The sequence below is a fragment of the Macrotis lagotis genome, chromosome 1, assembly GCF_037893015.1.
Source record: "Macrotis lagotis isolate mMagLag1 chromosome 1, bilby.v1.9.chrom.fasta, whole genome shotgun sequence".
Taxonomy (NCBI): domain Eukaryota; kingdom Metazoa; phylum Chordata; class Mammalia; order Peramelemorphia; family Peramelidae; genus Macrotis; species Macrotis lagotis.
The window spans coordinates 323,798,859-323,818,001 of NC_133658.1; the positions used below are offsets into that span (position 1 = coordinate 323,798,859).

A 19,143-nucleotide genomic window follows, 5' to 3' on the forward strand; every position below is an offset into this window, starting at 1 on the left:
GGTTCTACTCATTGCATCAGTTTATTTAAGTCCTTCCATGTTTTCCATGAGTAACCTGCTCTTCATTTCTAAAAACACAATAGTATTCCAACACAATCACATCCAACTTATTCAGTCATTTCCCAAATGATGGACCTCCCCTCAATTTCCAAATCTTTGCCACTACTAAAAGTTGCTATAAATATTTTTATATCCAGAGGTCTGAGATAGAATGAACACCATAAATTTTTCCCAATTACATGGAAAAATAATTACTTTTTTTTATGGCTTTGGGATACAGACCTAGTAGTGGTAATGCTTGGTCAAAAGGAATGCATGGTTTTATAATCCTATGGACCTAGTTCTAAATTATTCTCCAAAAAAAAAAGTTGAATCAGTATATAATTTTATCCATAAATATATTAGTGTTTTAATTTTCCCACATCATTTCCAACATTCATCATTTTTTCTTTTCAATCATCTTAGCCAATCTGACAGGTATGAGGTAGTAGCTCAGAATTATTTTAATTTGCATTTCTCACACCAGTAGTGATTCAGAGCATGACAATACTATATAACTTTTATTACTTTGTCTGAAAACTTTGACCATTTATCTATTGAGGAATGGCTCTTATTTGTGTAAATTTCACTCAGTTTTCTCTATGTTTGAGAATGAAGACTTTTATCAGAGAAATTCACTGTAAAAAAAATTTCTTTCCAGAGTAATGATTATCAACAATACTATTTCCCTTATTTATCCTAGTCTCTCTTTCCTTTTATCTTGTTCATTCTCAGAAATGTTTTTTTCTGATTTACATCCCCTAAATTGTTCTCCCTTCCCTCAGTTCTGCCCCTTTCATCCCCTTCCCTTCCTACATTCCTGTATTGTAACATAGATTTCTATAACCCTCTAAGTGTATACAGTATTACTTCTTTGCGTCAATTCTATTGAGAGTGGGGTTCATATGCTCCCTTTCCCACTTCTCCCATTTTCCCCTCCACTATAAAATGTCTTTCAGGACTCTTTTATGACAGATAATTTATTCCATTCTACCTCTCCATTTTCCCTCCTCCCAGTGCATTCTTCTTTCTCACCTTTTATTTTTTTAGATAATCATACCATCACATTCAACTCACACTTCTGCTTTCTATGTATACTTCTTCTAACTGTCCTAATAATGAGAATTTTTCAGAGTTTAAATATCATTTTCCCATCTAGAAATATAAACCATTTAACCCTATTCAATCCCTTATGATTTCTCTTTCCTAATTATCTTTTTATCCTTCTTTTGTACCTTGAATTTGAAAGTCTTTTCAGCTCTGGTCTTTCATTCAGAAATGCTTCAAAATCCTCTATTTTGTTGAATTTCCATTTTTTCCCCTTGAAGGATTATATTCAGTTTTGTTGGGTAGGTGACTTTTGGTTGTAATTCTATCTTTTGCTCTCTGAAATATCATATTCTAAAGCCTTTGATCCTTTAATGTAGAAGCTACTAAATCTTGTATTATTCTGTCTATGGCTCCATGATATTTGAACTGTTCCTGATCTGGAAGATCTGGAACTTGGGTATATTATTCTTGGGAGTTTTCATTTTGGAATCTCTTTCAGGAGGTGTTAGGTAGATTCTTTCAATTTCTATATTGCTTTCTGGTTCTAACATATCAGATTAGTTTTCCAAAATAATTTTTTGAAAGATGAGGTCTAGGTTCTTTTTTTTAATCATGTCTTTCAGGTAGTCCAATAATTCTTAAATTTTTTCTCCTGGATCTATTTTCCAGATCAGTTGTTTTTTCAATGGGATATTTTAACATTCTCTTCTATTTTTTTCATTCTTTTTATTTTGTTTGTTTTTTTCCTGATGTCTCATAAAGTCATTACCTTCCAATTTTCCACTTTTAACTTTTTAAGGAATTATTTTCTTTAGTGAGTTTTATACCACCTTTTTCCATTTAGTCAATTTAATGTTTAAGGAGTTTTTTCTATTCAATGAATTTTTATATATATTTTTCCATTTGGCCAATTACGCTTTTTTTAAGGAATTCTCTTTTTTTAGTTTTTTTTGGCAAGGCAAATGGGGTTAAGTGATTTGCCTAAGGTCACACAGCCAGGTAATTATTAAGTGTCTGAGACTGGATTTGAACCCAGGGCTGGTGCTTTATCCACTACACCACCTAGCCACCCCTTTTAAGGAATTCTTAATTGGATTTGTGTGTCTATTCTGGTTTTTAAGGTGTTCTTTCTTCAGTATTTTTGTGTCTTCTTTACCAAGCTGTTGATTCTTTTTTCATTATTTTCTTACATCATTATTATTTCTCTTCCCAAATTTTCCTCTACATCACTTATTTGATTTTTTTAAATACTTTTTGAACTTTTAAATGCCTGTTTCCATATTTTTCTTAAAGACTTTGATGCAGGAATTTTGAGTTTGTTAAAGTCTTCTGGGTGTGTGTTTTGATCTTCCTTATCAACATAGTAATTTTCTATGGTCAGAATTTTTTGTTGTTTGATCATTTTCCAGCCTATTCCTTGATTCTATGCTAAAGGGTTCTGCTTCTCAAAGGATGGAGCTTCAGGTTTTTTATGCAGTGACTTTCAAAGGTAATTCTGAGGACTTGTAAGTTTTTGGCTATTCCAAGATGGTATACTCTAGGGAGAGGTGTGTTTATTACCCTCCTGTACCATGCATTAGTTTGTGAAGGATCACAAGCACTCTTTTCTACCCTGTAACTGTGACCAGGGGCCCCTGCTCCCCTGTGACTGCAAGCTCTACAGTCCCTTGCACCAGGACTAAGACTCAGGATTACAACACAGATTCAAGTATAGGCACTGCAACAGAGTTCTGCCCCAGGTACCAATAAAGGGACTTCTCTAAATCTCTTTCTGACCTATTGTCTGATTCCCTTACCATCTGGGGGCTGAGAAGTCTGAAAACCACCATTGTTGTACCATTCAGTTGTCCTGATCAGTTCCTGGTGTGTTGCGACTGAGTATCCATTGACACGGCTGTGCAAGACTTCCCTCCTACTCATCCTGATGCAACAGACCTTTCCTGCCAACCTTCTAAGTTGTTTTGGACTGGAAAATTGTTTCACTCCAACTTTTTGTAGGTTTTTTCTTAAGAATCCTTATTTAAAGGGATTTGGATGGATTTGGCAGAGAGCTCAGGTGAGTCCCTGCCTTTATTCTGCCATCTTAGCTCCACCTCTGAAAGTCTCTTTAGACACATGGTCTGGGTGTTACTAGACTATGTCAGAGTATGGTGTGAGGAGTCCTGGGGAGGCCCTGTAAGCACTTCCTCTGCTCAAAGTCATTGTGTCTAAAATTCAACTCCTTCCTTTTAGAGTTTCAGAATCACAGAATTTCAAAATTGGATTTCCTCTCTGTCAGGAGTACCACTGGATGACTAGATGATAGAAAAGAGATCAAAGAATTGAAAAATGTGTAGAATGTACAAAAAATAGTTAAAATATCTAAACTATTCCTAGCTTTGCCTAGAAATGGTCATTGCTCAGGAACTGGGAAGGATCAAGATGGCAATAACTGGCAGGAGAAGAAGGAAGGATTCTCTCCTATTCTCAAAACATACTGAGAAGATGGAATAACTATTTGAAAGCAAACAGCGGATGTGCAATACAGGTTGCTTCATAACCACATAGATCTGTGCAAATAAACAAAAGGCTTTGAAGAGCAGCCTTGGAGGGAAGACAGGGATCCAAGAAGACTTGTGCTCCTCAGAGTGTTTGACCACTTATTTGACTCCTCAGCACACCTCCTCCAATCCACTCACTCACTTCCAATAATGTGCTATTAGGTCGATGTTAAAATGGCTTTACTATAACCCAAACTGGCAGAACTTGATTCTGTCAAAGGATTATCTTGATCCTTCTTTGTATATTTATTTGTTTCTGCTGATGATTATCAAATTTTACCCTCCCACATATATACACACATATGTATACATGTATGTATGTAATGAGGAGAATGGACAATGAAGGTACAATCCTTGTAGCACATAGAAAGTGCTCTGTGTGGTACCAGCCCAAGGCTTTGTGGTTTTATGAATCTGCTTCCAAAAGTACAAGACTAAGGCTAAGTCTTTTAACTCTCTGATTCAAAGCATCAAAACTCTTTGCTTCCTGTTGGCTTACTGTATGATGATGAAAAGTCTTTTGAGTACTGGGAACACATACAAAATCAAGAACAGATGAAATTGAGCTCTCTCTTTTCTTTGTAAACCTTTTCAATAATTATCTCTTTGTAAAAAAATTTGACATTAATTTGTCAAAATTATATTGGGGTGTTAATCACTGGTTGAGTGATTGATATTGATATTGATATATGATGAATATTAAGGAAACAACCCTGGGTGGAGGAGGCTCAGATAATGTGAAAGCATCAGAGAAACTTCTAGTCCCTCAGAGACTATACCCCTAAAACCTTCCTTACTCTGGGGGCTCAACCTGCCAGAGGAGTTAGGTCAGAGAAAGTGAGCCCAGAGTCAAAATATGCTTCAAAGATTTAAAAGATGAATTTGCTTCTTAAATTCACAGAGCAAGCAATAGAGAGGGTCAAGCAAAGACAAGTCTAGATCCAAATTGCTATGAATAGACATAATAGAAGATTGAGAATAGCAGTATCTGTAAAGTTAAGTTATGGTGTGGAGCCTAGAAATTTGGCAACAGAATAGGGTTGGCAAAGAAGTAGGCAGTGAGGAAGGAGACAGAAGCAATGAAGAGTGTAAGGGTGGGGGTGGGGTTAGGGAGGGGGCAAGCCACATATGTTGTAAGGATTCAAAGGAAGTGGTGTAAAACCAGCAAATCCACTTGAGCCTCTTCCAGCTGCAAGAGTGACAGAGCAGGCAGGCAGGGATGAAAGTAGTTCATGGGATATCTCAGCTCTTGGTGAGAACTCCCAAGTGGGATGGAGAGATTAAGGAGAGGAGTCTGTGAAGGAGGATGAAGGTGGGATTGCAAGATGTGAACATTAATAGAAACAAAGAGCAAAAGAGAATGAAGCCTTCCTCCCAATATCTATAATCATATAGAGACAGCAAAGTGACTCAGTGGATAGAGCACTGACCTTGGAGTCAAGAAGATAAGAGTTTGAATCCAGTCTCAGATACTTGTATGATTCTGGGCAAGTCACTTAACCCTGATTGCCTGGCATCCAGGGCCATCTTGAGTTGTCCGGATTCATATCTGGTCACTGGATCCAGATGGCTGTGGAGGAGAAAGTAAGGCTGGTGACTGAGCACAGCACCCACCCCCTGATTCAAATCCAGTACATGTGTTGTCATGGCATCACCTACCTGATATCATGGTCTTCTTTGAGAATGAAGGTTAAAAAAAACAACAAAAATAATCATAATCATACAAAAAGAATAAAGGGAGCTCTTGAGTCAATGTAACTTTTCAATAAATATGCACTAAAAGTCTACTATATGCAAAGGGAGGGCTCAGCTCTGGGAGATTATAAATTTTTGCTATCAACAGAGAATCCCTCTTCTTTAGGGATTTAGATATAAGGTATTCTGCCCCCCCCCCCAAGTCTAATAGAGCTCTCTAGACTAGTAGTCATAGTCTAGGAGGAGGATGTGATAAATACACAACTAATTTCTTTTTTTTTTTTTTGCAAGGCAAATGGGGTTAAGTGGCTTGCCCAAGGCCACACAGAACTAATTTCAATATATGATAGGACTGTGGCTCTAAGGGGGGAAATTATTATTGGTTGGGGGGGGGGAAGCTTCTGGAGAAAGTGCTATTTGAATTGAGCTTTTTAAAAAATGAGTAGGAATTCAGTAGGTAAAGAGGGGGAGTAGGGTCATTCTAGATAAAGGATAAAAGCACAAGTATTTGATTTGAACTAGATCATAGGCTGCGAGCAGAAGAGTAGTAAGACTAGACAGGTAAAAAAGCAGTCAGTGCCAACTGTGGAAAGTCTTAAATACCTAACAGAAAGGTTGACTTTTTACCAGTAGATTATGCAATCCTCAAGGGTAGGCTCTGTCTTTTGCTCTTCTTTGTGTCCCCAGTACTTAATACATAGTGGGTGCTTAATCACTGAGTATTTTTAAGAAGCTTTGTGAAAGGACTAGATATATACTGGCCTTGGATTCAGGAGGACACTAGTTCGAGTCCGGCCTCAGACAATTGTCACTAGCTGTGATACCTTGGGCAAGTCACTTCACCCTGATTACCTCATATCTAGGACCATCTCCAGTCATTCTGATTCATATTTGGCCACTGGACTCAGATGGCTCTGGAGGAGAAAGTGAGGCTGGGGACTTAGCACAGCAACCTCCCACTCAAATACAATTGTGCTTGTCATGGCATCAACTCCCTGATGTTGTGGTCTTCTTTGAAAATGAAGGACAAACAGTATTAGATATATGCTTGATAAAGATGATTCCAAACACATGAGAAAGATGAATTAGAAAGGGACCCATACTGTCTAAGATAAAAGTTGGAATTTATTATAATGGTCTGAAGGAAGTAAGTGGAGACAGTGAGGTCCTGTGCAGAATGTACAGATGTGAGACATGTTTAGAGGCAATGCTAATCCTTTAATCCTGTCTCCATGAAGAAAAAATGAAACTTTAATAATGGAGAAGGAAAAAGGAAAGGAGTAAGGGAGCAGAGGAAGGCCTACCTCAGAACTGTTCCAGGAATCAAAAGTTGGAAGCAAGCAACTTGAAAAAGAAAAGGACCGGTTAAAATATCAATCATAATCAATTTTCCCAATGAAATCAATGGATGATCTTTTTTCTTGTCCTTATTTCTGAGTGTGCCTCACCTGGGACTCCCAAAAAACAAAAGGCAATTTGCAGTAACTAATTTTATAGAAGTAATTTTGTTTAGAGTCTACTGAGTATCACCATGAAGCAAGTCATAAAACAAAAAGCAGATCCTCACCCAAAGTGTTTGCTGGTACCATAGCAGGCTTCAAGAAAATCCCCAAAGAGTAGTTCTGTATTGATGGCCAGATTCTTCAGATACCATGTCCTCAGATGAAACTGAGCTGATTACATCCATCCCTGAAACACCCATGCGATCTTCTCAATGAAATGAGCACTTTATCCCATAAGGAGCTTCTCTGAAAATAGTTGTTTGCTAGTTGCCTCCCCCATTAGCCTGGCTGCTCTTTGATGGCAAGGACTTTTTTCATTCTTTCTATCTGCAGTGCCTTGGCACAGTGGCTTAAAAATGTTTACTGACTGATTATTGATGAAATTTACCTATTAAACCATGGAGGAAAAGGAAAAAAAACCCAAAGTACATGAAGGAAACGTATTGCTCAGACTAGCATGTGAAAAATTCAAGATGATAGGATTTAAAGTAGGAAGGCACTGTACAGCTAATTCAAGCTAGGATTTCACCATTTGGGAATGGACCCCTTTGGCAATCTAGTGAAGTCTAAGCACCCTTCTCAGGTTGATGCTTGTTGCCTACATTCATAATTGAAGGAAAATCTGAATTTTAGTTCGAGATGAGTGAAAATAAAGATGTAATTCTTTTCTTGTCCAATTTCATGGACTCCCTAAAACCTATGGTCTAAGATTCTAGGTGAATTCCTAATCTAGTCCATTCCTCTCACTTTGCAGATAAGGAGAGGTTAAGAAAATTGCTTGAGGCAGCTAAGGGACTCAGTGGATAGTCTTGGACTTGGCCTGAGATCAAATCCTAACTCAAAAACACTAATTCTGAGTGTTTCCGAGTTATTTGGGACCCTGAGCAAGTCACTTAACCTCCTTCAGCCTTGGTTTCTACATCTGTAAAATTGGATATTAATAGCTCCTAACAAAGTTATTGTGAAGATGAAATAAGATTTTATATATATATATATATATATATATATATATATATATATATATATATATAGTGCTTGGAAGACTATATATATATATATATATATATATATATATATATATATAGTGCTTAGAAGACTTTTAAACAATGCAGAGATGCTATTATCATTGTTCAGGGTCACACAGGCAGTGGAGTCAAAATTTGAACTCATGTCAAGTGACTCTGAATCAATAGTCTTTCCATTATACTGTACAGGATGTCAAACCAATTTAGCAGTACATTTCTCAGATAAATGCTATCAATAATTAATAAGTTGGGTTCAGAACTGAGTAAGAAGAAAATATTGGACTGAAAACATTTAGAAAATCATGAAGCTTTTTCAATGATTCCAAGCAACTTGCTACCAACAGAACCCTTTCTCTTGAATACTAGTGCTATAATCCTGGCAAATTGGAGCAAGGCCTCTAGTACACTGGGTAGACCAAACATGTCAAACTTATGGGAAGCCATGTACAAGAATGGAAGAAGAATAAACATAGATGGGTTCTGGGGTGGCTAGGTGGCACAGTGGATAGAGCACCAGCTCTGGAGTCAGGAGGACCCGAGTTCAAATAGGACTTCAGACACTTAATAATTACCTAGCTGTGTGTGGCCTCGAGCAAGCCACTTAACCCCATTTGCCTTGCAAAAACCTAAAAACAAACAAAAACATAGATGGGTTCTCATCTGCATTTTTAAAGATCTTGACTTGATTCTGATAAAATAACTCATAATAAGATGCCCATTGAGTATCTGAGTGATTATTTCCTTAATGGGACAGTAAAATGGGGGGGGGGACCCAAAAATATATCACTTACCCCATAAGGTTGTTGTGAGTTAACATGCCATACATTTTGCAAATCTTAAAGCACTACATAAATGCTAGCTATTCTGTATGTCTACAAATAATGAAGCATCAAAATCTCTTTAGAATCACTATTATAGGTGACCCCAAAACCAAGAATGTATGGTGGCTTTCAGTAGACCATTCTTTGAATCTTAGAGTATGGAATACTTAAGGATGAATGTTAGAACATAGATTGTCAGGGTTATAATATAGAATTATAGAGCTAGTTCATCCTCTAATTTTACAGAGTTAAAAATCAGAGGCCCATGGAGATTAGATGACTTGCCCAGTCACTTATAGGTAGTGTCAGAAACAGAAGTTGAACCCAGGTCTTCACTCTACTACGTTAGGAAGGCATCTTAGAAAATAGAGCATCAGAGCTGAAAAGGGTCTCAGGGTCTTCTATTTTAATATCATTTTACAAAGAGAGAGAATGAGACCCTTAGGGGGGAAATGATCTAAGGTCATTCAGTCATTGACTAGCAGAGTTCCAAGTTTCTTGGTTATCTTCTGCCCAATTACCCCATAATGCTTCTTTCAGAGGTTCTCTATAACTTTAATCAAGGAACTACACTCATTCTGAGGACTTCAAAGTTTGGTGTATTACTCACTCAACTCCCTTAAAAATATTTGATAGGGATGGCTATGTGGCACAGTGGATGGAGCACTGGCCTTGGAGTCAGGAGTACCTGAGTTCAAAACTGGTCTCACTTAATGATTACCTAGCTGTGTGGCTTTGGGCAAGCCACTTAACCCCATTGCCTTGCAAAAACCTAAAAAAAAAAAATTGATAGATTTACAATCAACAAAACTTATTTTATTTATAGGTGGGATGCAAGGTATCGTGTGGTTTCTGTGAAGCATTTAACATAGCTTGGTTTCCCCATCCCACTTGGTCAAATTTCAAGGAATATAAACTAATTTTATTTTTTTAAAATTAAGTCAATGGAGTAAAGTGACTTGCCGAAGGTCACACAGCTAGGCAATTGAGTTGAGGCTGGATTTGAACCCAGGTCCTCCTGACTTCAGGACTAGTGCTCTAGTCACCTAGCTGCCCCTTTAAACTAATTTTAATATTTAGTCCAGGAAATAATTAAGTTCAACCTGAAAGTTCCACACAAACTATTCACCTGCAGTTTTGTTTCCATTCAGTCCTAGAGAGCTCCAGCAATGCCTTTCAGTGATGCGAAAATGATGAACAGTGTTTTTGAGTGCTTTATCAGAATACATTGAACTGTGCTTTGGTGGGGCTGCCATGTTCCTATCTAAGCAAACTCTTTTTATCCTTGGTCCCAGGCTGGGTACTGGTTGATCAGTCCACCAAGCTGGGTAAATAAAATGGATTGTCCTCTAAAGAAAAGCTGAGCTGATGGGAGAGGTCTTTCACAAGGTGAGCCATTATTATTATGGTCACACCCAACACACAAAGATTAAGTGTAATGGGGCTTCTAGTTTTGTTGATAGTAACTACCCTAGGAAATCCTGGATCCTTACATGTATTGATTCATTCACAAATTTCTCTCAAATAATATACAAATGTTTGCATATATGTGTGTGTGTGTGTGTATGTGTGTGTGTGTGTGTGTGTGTATGCATGACTCTGGGCCCTCATTAAACATAAAAAAAAATGAAATGCATACAGGGGGTGAGAATGTTGTTAGACATGAATGACAGCAGGGGAGAATAGAACCTTGAAATAAGGAGTCTCCATTGGGGAAAAATATTGTTCTGTCTTTAGAGGATTTGACACTGAGACGGGGATGAACTGGTTGTCCTCTTGAGGCCCATATTCCAACTGTTCCAATATGCATGCCAAAGTAAAGTTTAGACCCTTGGCAACCAGTAAGCTTTACAAAACACTAAGGTCACTGGACCTAGAATAAGAAGAAATAGCTTAATATTCTCATTTTACACAAGGAAACTGGGGCCCAGAAAGGGGAAATATTTGGTTAAACAATTGGTACGTTGAAAGAGCAAAGATCCAAACTATTCTGATTTCATAACCAGTGCTCCTTTCTACCACATCATGGCATGACAAATAGTAAAGTCATGCTCCTCTTCTGTGCCCTACACAATAGTTTAACCTTTAGACAATTAAAGACTTTCAAAGTGTCAGTGCCAGTAGATGTAGCTTGTTGAATGCTTCTCTAAACATTCTTATGTAATGCTTTACTAGTAGCTGTTTCTATAGCACTGCTTAAAATTGCTTTCCTTCAAGACAAACTTATTTAGTATAAACAGCAACATTACTTCCCCTTTGCAGACAATCATGGAGTGGAAGACATATCCAGGATCAAGACTGGTATTAAGAGTCAGATGTGAATAGTGGTGGAATAGTGGAGAGCATTGAGCCTGAACTCAAGAAGACCAGAGTTTAAATCTGGCCTCAGATCACACTAGCTGTGTGATCCAGGGCTTGTCATCTAGACTCTATTTCCATAACAGTAAAATGAAGCTAAGAAAAGCACCCTGGGCTGTAAGGAACAAATAATGTATATGTAAAGCACCCTGCACAGTATTTTTTGTAAGGTCCATATAAATGCCTGTTCCTTCCCCTTCCCTTTACATTATACCAGGGAATACCCAACAAATCCCAAATGCTGCCTGAATGGCTTTTTTTTTTTTACATTTTAAAAATTTTATTGTATTTTAAACTGTAAAAACCATCCTTAGCTCAATTTGTCCCCTGTTCATCCTTCTACCAGAGTGTAAGCTCCATAACGACAGGGACCATGTTTTTTCAAAACTTTTTTTCTTCTGACTTTTCAGGAAGCACCCAGATAAGGTTTGTTGAATGAATGGATATCAGAATAAAAAGTCAGCCCATGCTACTTTTGCTCTATAAGCATTTTTATTTACAAACAGCAATTTCCATTGACTTTATTGATACCATTAAAAAAAAGCCATTTACAAGCAAGAACTAATAATTCATCCAAACAAAATTAAGCAGCACTGAAGTATCCGTGTCACAAATCTAAAACCCAATGGGTACAAGAGTAAAATAGCTTTGAATAAATAGTTTAAATTCATGCTTATAAAAGAATCCTTATGGCAAGTTACTGTCCTGACAGCATCAGCTTAGCTAGCTTCATTACTTCACGTGGTGATGAAGTGGGGACTTGTGAGGTTACCAGTTTATATTGCAAGATAATGACACTGAGAGTTAAATCATTCTGATTGTTCCACCATTTATAATGGAGAATGTTAGCCCTACCAAGAAAAGTGGCCAGAGATGATTTTCACATTAATAAATGCTTATTCTCATAACAAACCAACTTAATTCACCTCTTACTTATATAGTCAGGGCAAAAACAAGGACTTGGACATGAGTCCAAAGATTGAATTCACAGCATACTTGTTGAGGAGGTTTGTTTACTGTGGCTGCCACAAGGGCAGATGCTTAGGGGGTCCTAAGCAAGGCTCATTGCTCCACTTGATCAAAATACTGGGACAGTGTGGGGTGTCCCAAACTCCCTTTCAGCTAGGCCGAGCAGTCTTCACACAGATTCAAGAATCCTGAGAAAGCAGGTCATTGCCTGGCCTGGGGAGTCCCATATTGGGTAGAGGCAGCTAAACCATACTGGCACTTTTTGAACAAGATATGTAAGAAATGCACAATAGCCATTATAAACTTGGAACAAGGTGAATGACTTTCCTGAATGTCTAGTTCAGTTGCACTGAGCAATTATGAAATCTATGATTTATGAACTAGATTTATATAAAGAATTTACACAATTCCCAAATACTTTTCATATATAAAATTTAATAAATAACCCTGACCAGTCTAGAAGCACCATCCAAGGGGAATACTCCCTTGGAAAATAGATTCGGTGTTGCATATTTGAGTCCCTTTCAGGAGGCTTCACAGGAAACCCTTTCAGAATACCGTAATAAAAGAATCACAGTAACTAATATAAAAAAGCTATTCAAATAAAATACACTGATTTCTTTAAAGTAAAGCTCATTCACATAAATTCTCACCCTCCCTACCCAGCCCTTATTTTGTTTTTTCTGCAAGTTCTTCCCATGCTTTGGGCTTTTTTAATTTTTTAATTATAACACAGGCCTTACCATTTGGGCTAATAGCAAAGTGAAGACTTGGTTATGTTTTTGGAAAACATGAGTTTCTTACTCATTCCTGGGAAGAATACTAGAAATCAATTTAGTTCTACAGTATATTTTGCTTAACAGTGAACTGACAGTATCCTTTATGCTAACAAAAATTAAAGGCAGAATCCAATCATGAGTCTATCTACTCTCTAAAATAAATGAAATATATAATATGTTGTATTTACAAATATAACTTCTAAATGTATATACAGGTTTCATAGAAATGATACGGTATAGAACAGATTAGAAGAACCAAAGTAACTGTTTAAAACCACAAACATTAGCAAAGTATAAAATTCTTTGTTTCACAGTTTGTAATAACAGGTTAAATATCTATAGAAAAGGACGCCGTCACTGTCTTCACATTGTCTATTTATTGAAAAAGGTAGCTCAAGAAGAGACTCAATTATGAACAAGCCTATATGAATTCAGGATATATTTCACTGTTAAAAGATTTCACATATCACTTGTATTTTATTGACTTCTGCATCTGTTATAAATGAAATGTAAAACAGTACTGTGTTAACCCCAAACTGTACAGAAATAGGTACTGTACTTCTTTAAAAAGTTGCTTTAAGCAGTTACTACTCAGCATATTTCTTCTTTGAGGAGACATGAAATGAACTTCAGGTAGATAATGTTTCTAGGTTGTGATCATAACAACCCCCCTGGCATTATCCTCATGTGACAAGGCACAATTTAACTGCTTCTGCCAGACTGGAAGTTCAACTTCTTTCAGACTTCACACTAGGTAGTGTGACCCTAGGAATGCTCCAAGAGATGAGGAAGCCCTATGCTGGCCTAGATATCTGTATTCTCCAAAGCACTGCTGAGTGGTTACAGTACTGTGTTATGGCTTGAGAATTCATTCTTAACACTGCTAGCAGTGGAAAGGGTAAAGTGTTAGCAACATGAATGGGAGGCAAGTGGAACTTGCAAAAATGTTGAATCATGATTATTATCGAGAAAATGAATCAATTTCCTGCCCCTTAACAGTCCCATTACAATGTTTCAAACCTGAACTGTACAATCAAAGCAATGTATATATTTTTTTTTTGTCAGAGACAATTTTGGATAAGTCACTCTTTGGTAAACTCAAACCAGTTTAATAGATTTACAAATACAAAGAACTCCATTTAAATAAGGTTAAGACTGTGACACAATGACAAGAGCCAGGACGTACAAGGTGCCGCCCAAACGTCCCTTCTCCTAACTTGCCCAAGTTCACACAAAATGCTAAACCCACCCAAGGGTTCCAAGTCTGAAAAGAGAAGGGGGTTCCCTGAGCCTAACCTCCTGTGTCCTTGATTTGGCCATTTCTTGTCACATACTTAGTTGTATCAAAACACAATTTTTTTGCATTTAATTTCTTTAAAAAACAAACAAAACAAAACAAAAAATTCATTCATGTAAGAAAAAACACCACAAACATTTACCTGAAACCCCAGAATGTATTTAATTGGGTAAACACTTAAGAGTCCAGTCTCCCCATGAGGCACAAGGCTTTAATAGGAGTTACACAAGTGCTTCAGGGAGAGAACAAACCCCTTATTTAGGCAGTTTTAAGAGGAAAAAAGGCATATTATATACCCGATTTAGCTAAAAACTGCTCCTCTGGAGCAGCTGGATTTATAGTGTAATCTGTATGTAGTAACACTGATCCATAGTGCAGCTGGTTACAAGGTTAGCAGACACTGTGTTTTAAAGAAAAGCAGCTACCACACAGCCACACCCCACAGGGGGTCATTATGGACGAGGGCTTGAATTTCTTTTTCTTAAAAACAAAAACAAAAAACCCACTTTTTAAGTTATAAGAGCCACAAAAGCATTGCAAACCAGCAAACATATATGTATATATACCTTTTGCACATATATATATACATATTTTTTATTTTTTTGGTAATCCTGTAAACTAAATCACAGTTCATTTAAAAAAATTTGTTTTACTCTTCTTCAGCTGAGTTTTTTTCTACAGCAAGTCTGCAGAGCTAAGTTACTACTCCAGAAGGGAGCTTATGGAAGGCTGGCCATCCTCATGGCAACCTCTACAGCACCTGCTTATGACCTATGACTCACTCTTTAACAACCAGAATATATAATACCAAATCAAATTAACTTTTTTATATAAAGCATCTTTTGGTACACTATAAGAACATATGAGCACTCTGTTGAGAACTAAAAACATTTCCTAATGAATAAAAAAAAATCTTCAAATAGGAATCACATCTGTTCTTATACAGTATTGTGTTTGCCAGCACAAGATTTTGAGGTCTCTTTTTCAAGCAAACTAAAGAGAGATTAAAAAGAAAAACCTGTTGTAATTCACTATCACCATTAGGTTTCACATTTTCTATATTATACTGACCTAACTGATATTAAACATAAAAGTAGCACCACATAAAACAAAAATAGGTGACACACAAATATTGGGTGACACACACAAAGTATCTTAAAAGAGGGTTTCTTATGGTTGGTTTCTTTAAGCAGGAAACACTGATTAGTCACTGAAAGAATGGGGAAGCCACTGTGGCTTTGTGTAGCACACAAGATAGACATATTGCTTGCGATTCCCATAGAATATATTTTTACAAAAAAGTACAAATTTCCAAGTTTCGCAGTTTCACAAGGAACCGCAATATAGAAAGTTACTATGCACCTGAACTGGCTGTTTGGAGAAAACAACAATAACAAAAAATATATCAACACTGTGTGGAGATATAGTCAGAGTTACAACCCCCTCTTCCTTTATTGAGAGTAGCAACTCACCATGTAGAGTGATTTGATTTAGTTACCTGGTATTTAGGTTTCTACAGTACGAAATGAAGGTAGATTCTTAGGCCAGTAAAAACATTTAAAACCATTGTTACTTTAGGGTTGGATAATTACATTACAGTTGTGTAAAAAAGGGCAGCACCACATGTCATCCAGTTTACCTACTGGACAACAAACAAAAATTCCAAACAATTCTAACTAGAGTTGAATAGATTTTATGGCATTTGGTTTATGTGTTTGTTATGAATTGGAATTATAAAAAACAGTATCATTTGCTTTGCTGACTTTTGAATGCTATGATTAATATATAAGAAAACCAAATAATTCTTCAAGGAATAAAAGAGCAAGGTCTTAAAATATATTAGGTAGAGATGAAATTAAGAGTCAAAAGCCCTATACACACTATATTAACTTACATATGTCTCTTACATTCACCTCAACCAGAATAAAAGCAAATTTAAGAATGTATATATTTAATATATATAATAAATGTTTTATTATATATATGTATAAATTTTCTAACTACCAAAAAAAGTAATTTTCAATTCTAAAACATAATCATCAGATCAACTGGACACATGCTATTCTCTCTCCATGCACATGAATAGAAATCTTACATGCACACTGAGAGAGAATAAGTGCCCCTGGGTAGTGAAGGTAGGGTGAACCCAGTTGGTTTAGCTAGGCTACTGCCAGAACTGGGATTGAAATAATTCATCTAGAGGAAGCATTAGCCCATGTTTTCCCTGTATTTTCGGCCCTTCGGATTCTAAGCTCTTTGAACACACATGTACCCAAGTCTCCTTGGAAGCAAAGAACAAAAATGGCAAAGTGTGCTATCTAGAAACCTTGGGAAAATTTACTGTGCACCTACTAGGTTTCAAGGTGGTCAGGTCAGTAACTGGGCTAAGAGTTACCCACAGCAAAAAAATTTTAAATGCATTAATGATGTGCTTTGTTTGGGTTGCACTTATTTAATATCTTAATCAGGGGCATTAGACACTGTGTGAATTTCCATACTAGACTCCAGCCCCACCTCTGAGTTGGAGGTATCATTCTCAATTTTCTGTTCTGCATATGCATCTGTTCTTTCTGGGGACTCCATTCGACTGCGGACTTCGGCCACACCTGGGTGATTTTTCCGCAGGTGCTGGTTGAGTGTTCCCTGGAAGGGAAAGCACTTTCCACAGATCTCACAACGGAAAGGCTTATCGTCAGTATGGCCACGGATGTGGTATTCCAACTGATCCTTTCGAGTGTACTTCTTACCACAGAACTTGCATACGAAAGGGGTGATCCCCATATGAAGTCGCATATGGCGATCCAGGCTCCCCTTTTGGTTAAAAGATTTCCCACAGTAAATGCAGATCAACCTTTCATTGTATGGATACCAATGGCCTCTCACACTCCTCTCCCGGGGGCTATTCTCATACCCAGGATTATTCACAAGAGCTTCACCATCTGACCCTTGTACCAAACTCTGCAGATCACTGTGCAGATGGACAGAGGAGGGGCGCTTTTGGCGGGCCCGGCCCCCTCGGAAGCAACTAAGCATGGACCTGGATGGGCTAGAGTTGCTTACATTCCCAAAAGTTTCTGATATACTTGATGGCTGAGAGGCTACTTGGGAAAAGGAGTATGCATGCTGTAATACAGAGCCATAGGAGCCTACATTCACTGCCACTACTTGTTCACCATCTACCATCTCGGTGTGGTAGCCATCATCACCCAAGGAAGAACTGTCTGAACAGCTGGGTCGGTCTGATTTCTCAATTTTCACTTTCACTTCAGTGATCTGGCTTTCCCTTACAATCAGGTCCCCTTGCTCATGGTCACCTTCTATCTGAATCTCATACTCAGAGACACTCCCACTGCTTCCTCTGTCAGAGTGGCCTTCTTCTTGCATGCGGCCATGCAGTGATTTGCTTGGAGTTGCCTCCATACGTAAATCATTGCCAGAAGTTGATTGACGCACCTGAGAGCAATATGGAGGTGAGATCTCTACTGGGTTGGCAAAGAAGCTGCTCTCTTTAACTCCATTGCGGTTTTCTGAGTTCTCATCAGCACCAATGGTAACAGAATCAACATCCCCAATGCTGATTTTTGAATGGATGCTCTCCAGGATCTGTGTGCACTTGTCAATGACGCATTGCATCTGAAGAAAGCTAGCAGCAGTGAGAAAACTGACAACATCCTTCAGTTGTAAAGACATTCTTCCAGTGTAACAGAATGAGAGCAACTGTTCAAAGACATTAGGATTTTTAATCACTGAGATGGATAAGCCACTCATGGTACTTAATGCTGAATGGTCACGAAAATAGGGAGAACTGGCAGCAAGGACGGCTTTGTGGGCTCGGAATGGCTGGCCCTGAATATGCACAATGATGTCACACAGTTTTCCTTGAAGGCGGAGTTCATTTAACTGGCTCAGAACTGTGTTGCTATATTCGGGGACGTCAAACTGAATAAAACTGCTGCTGTCCATTTCTACTGACATGAAGCTTAATCTAGAGAGAAAAGAAGGAGGAAAAGTGGGGGGTGGGGGTGGGAAGAGAGAGACAGGTTTATAATCCATTTATATTCTACATGGTAAATTTTTGAGTATGTAACATGTAGCTATCAAAGTTTCTAACATCAACCATATTTGAATATGCTTCTGTTCATAGGATCTTAAGATTTAAGAACTAGAAGAGAATCATGGAAGATTCAGATTTAGAATTGTAACTATTATTTAAGTTTTAAAAATTCTGAACTTAAAATACCAAAAATTAGTAATTTCTATACATTCAAAATAAATTGTGACTTTCATATTACCATATACACACACATATAGTTTCATATACACACACACACACATATATATGTAAATATACACACATATATTCCACACATTATTTTCAAAATTGTCCTGTTTGTGTTTTTTCCCTGTGGCCTTTTTTGTAGCATCACTACTGCTGACCTTTCTGCCCCATACCCCCCCCACTGAAAACCAAGAGGAAAAAAACGGTATAACAATCTCAAGCAAAACAAATCAACATAATAGTCATGTCCAAAAAGTTATTTATCTGTCTGCACCTTAAGTTCATCATCTCTTTGTCAGAAGGTTGGTATTATGCTTCATCATAAGTCCCTTGGAGGGAGGATCATTGCACTGATCAAGGTTCTGGAGTCTTTAAAGTTGCTTTCCTATACAATGTTCTTATTGCATGAATGTTTTGCTGGCTCTGTAAATTTCATATTTAAGTATAAGCTCATACTATGAGTTTTTTTTTTTATTGGCAAAGCAATGAGTTAAGTAACTTGCCTAAGGTCACACAGTTTTAAGTATCTGAGGCTGGATTGGAACTCAGGTCCTCCTGACTCCAGGGCCAGTGCTCTATTCACTGTGCTACCTAGCTGCCCCTTCTTTTGAGTTTGATAAAGTTAACACCAAACCACACTGTGTGGCTATTGTGTTCATCCAATGTCACTGGATCAAAAAGTATGTGACAAGGAGTAATGTGCTGATTATGAAGGACTTTGAATACCAAAAAAGAGAATTTTGTATTTGATCCTGGGGATAATAGGAGACCACAGCAGTTTATTTAGTA

At 37.5% G+C, this 19,143-nt stretch overlaps 1 protein-coding gene across 4 annotated transcripts in view; it reads right to left on the reverse strand.

Annotated features, from left to right (window-relative positions):
- Nucleotides 1–8,193: 8,193 nt before the first annotated feature.
- Nucleotides 8,194–19,143, reverse strand: part of ZBTB34 (zinc finger and BTB domain containing 34) — a 34,592-nt gene continuing 23,642 nt past the window's right edge. For all 4 annotated transcript variants that reach the window (XM_074211545.1, XM_074211549.1, XM_074211548.1 and 1 more), the window contains one exon: nt 8,194–18,060. In XM_074211545.1, coding sequence (XP_074067646.1) covers nt 16,536–18,050 — 1,515 coding nt within the window. In that variant the 5' untranslated portion in view covers nt 18,051–18,060 and the 3' untranslated portion in view covers nt 8,194–16,535. The remainder of the gene's footprint in view (nt 18,061–19,143) is intronic.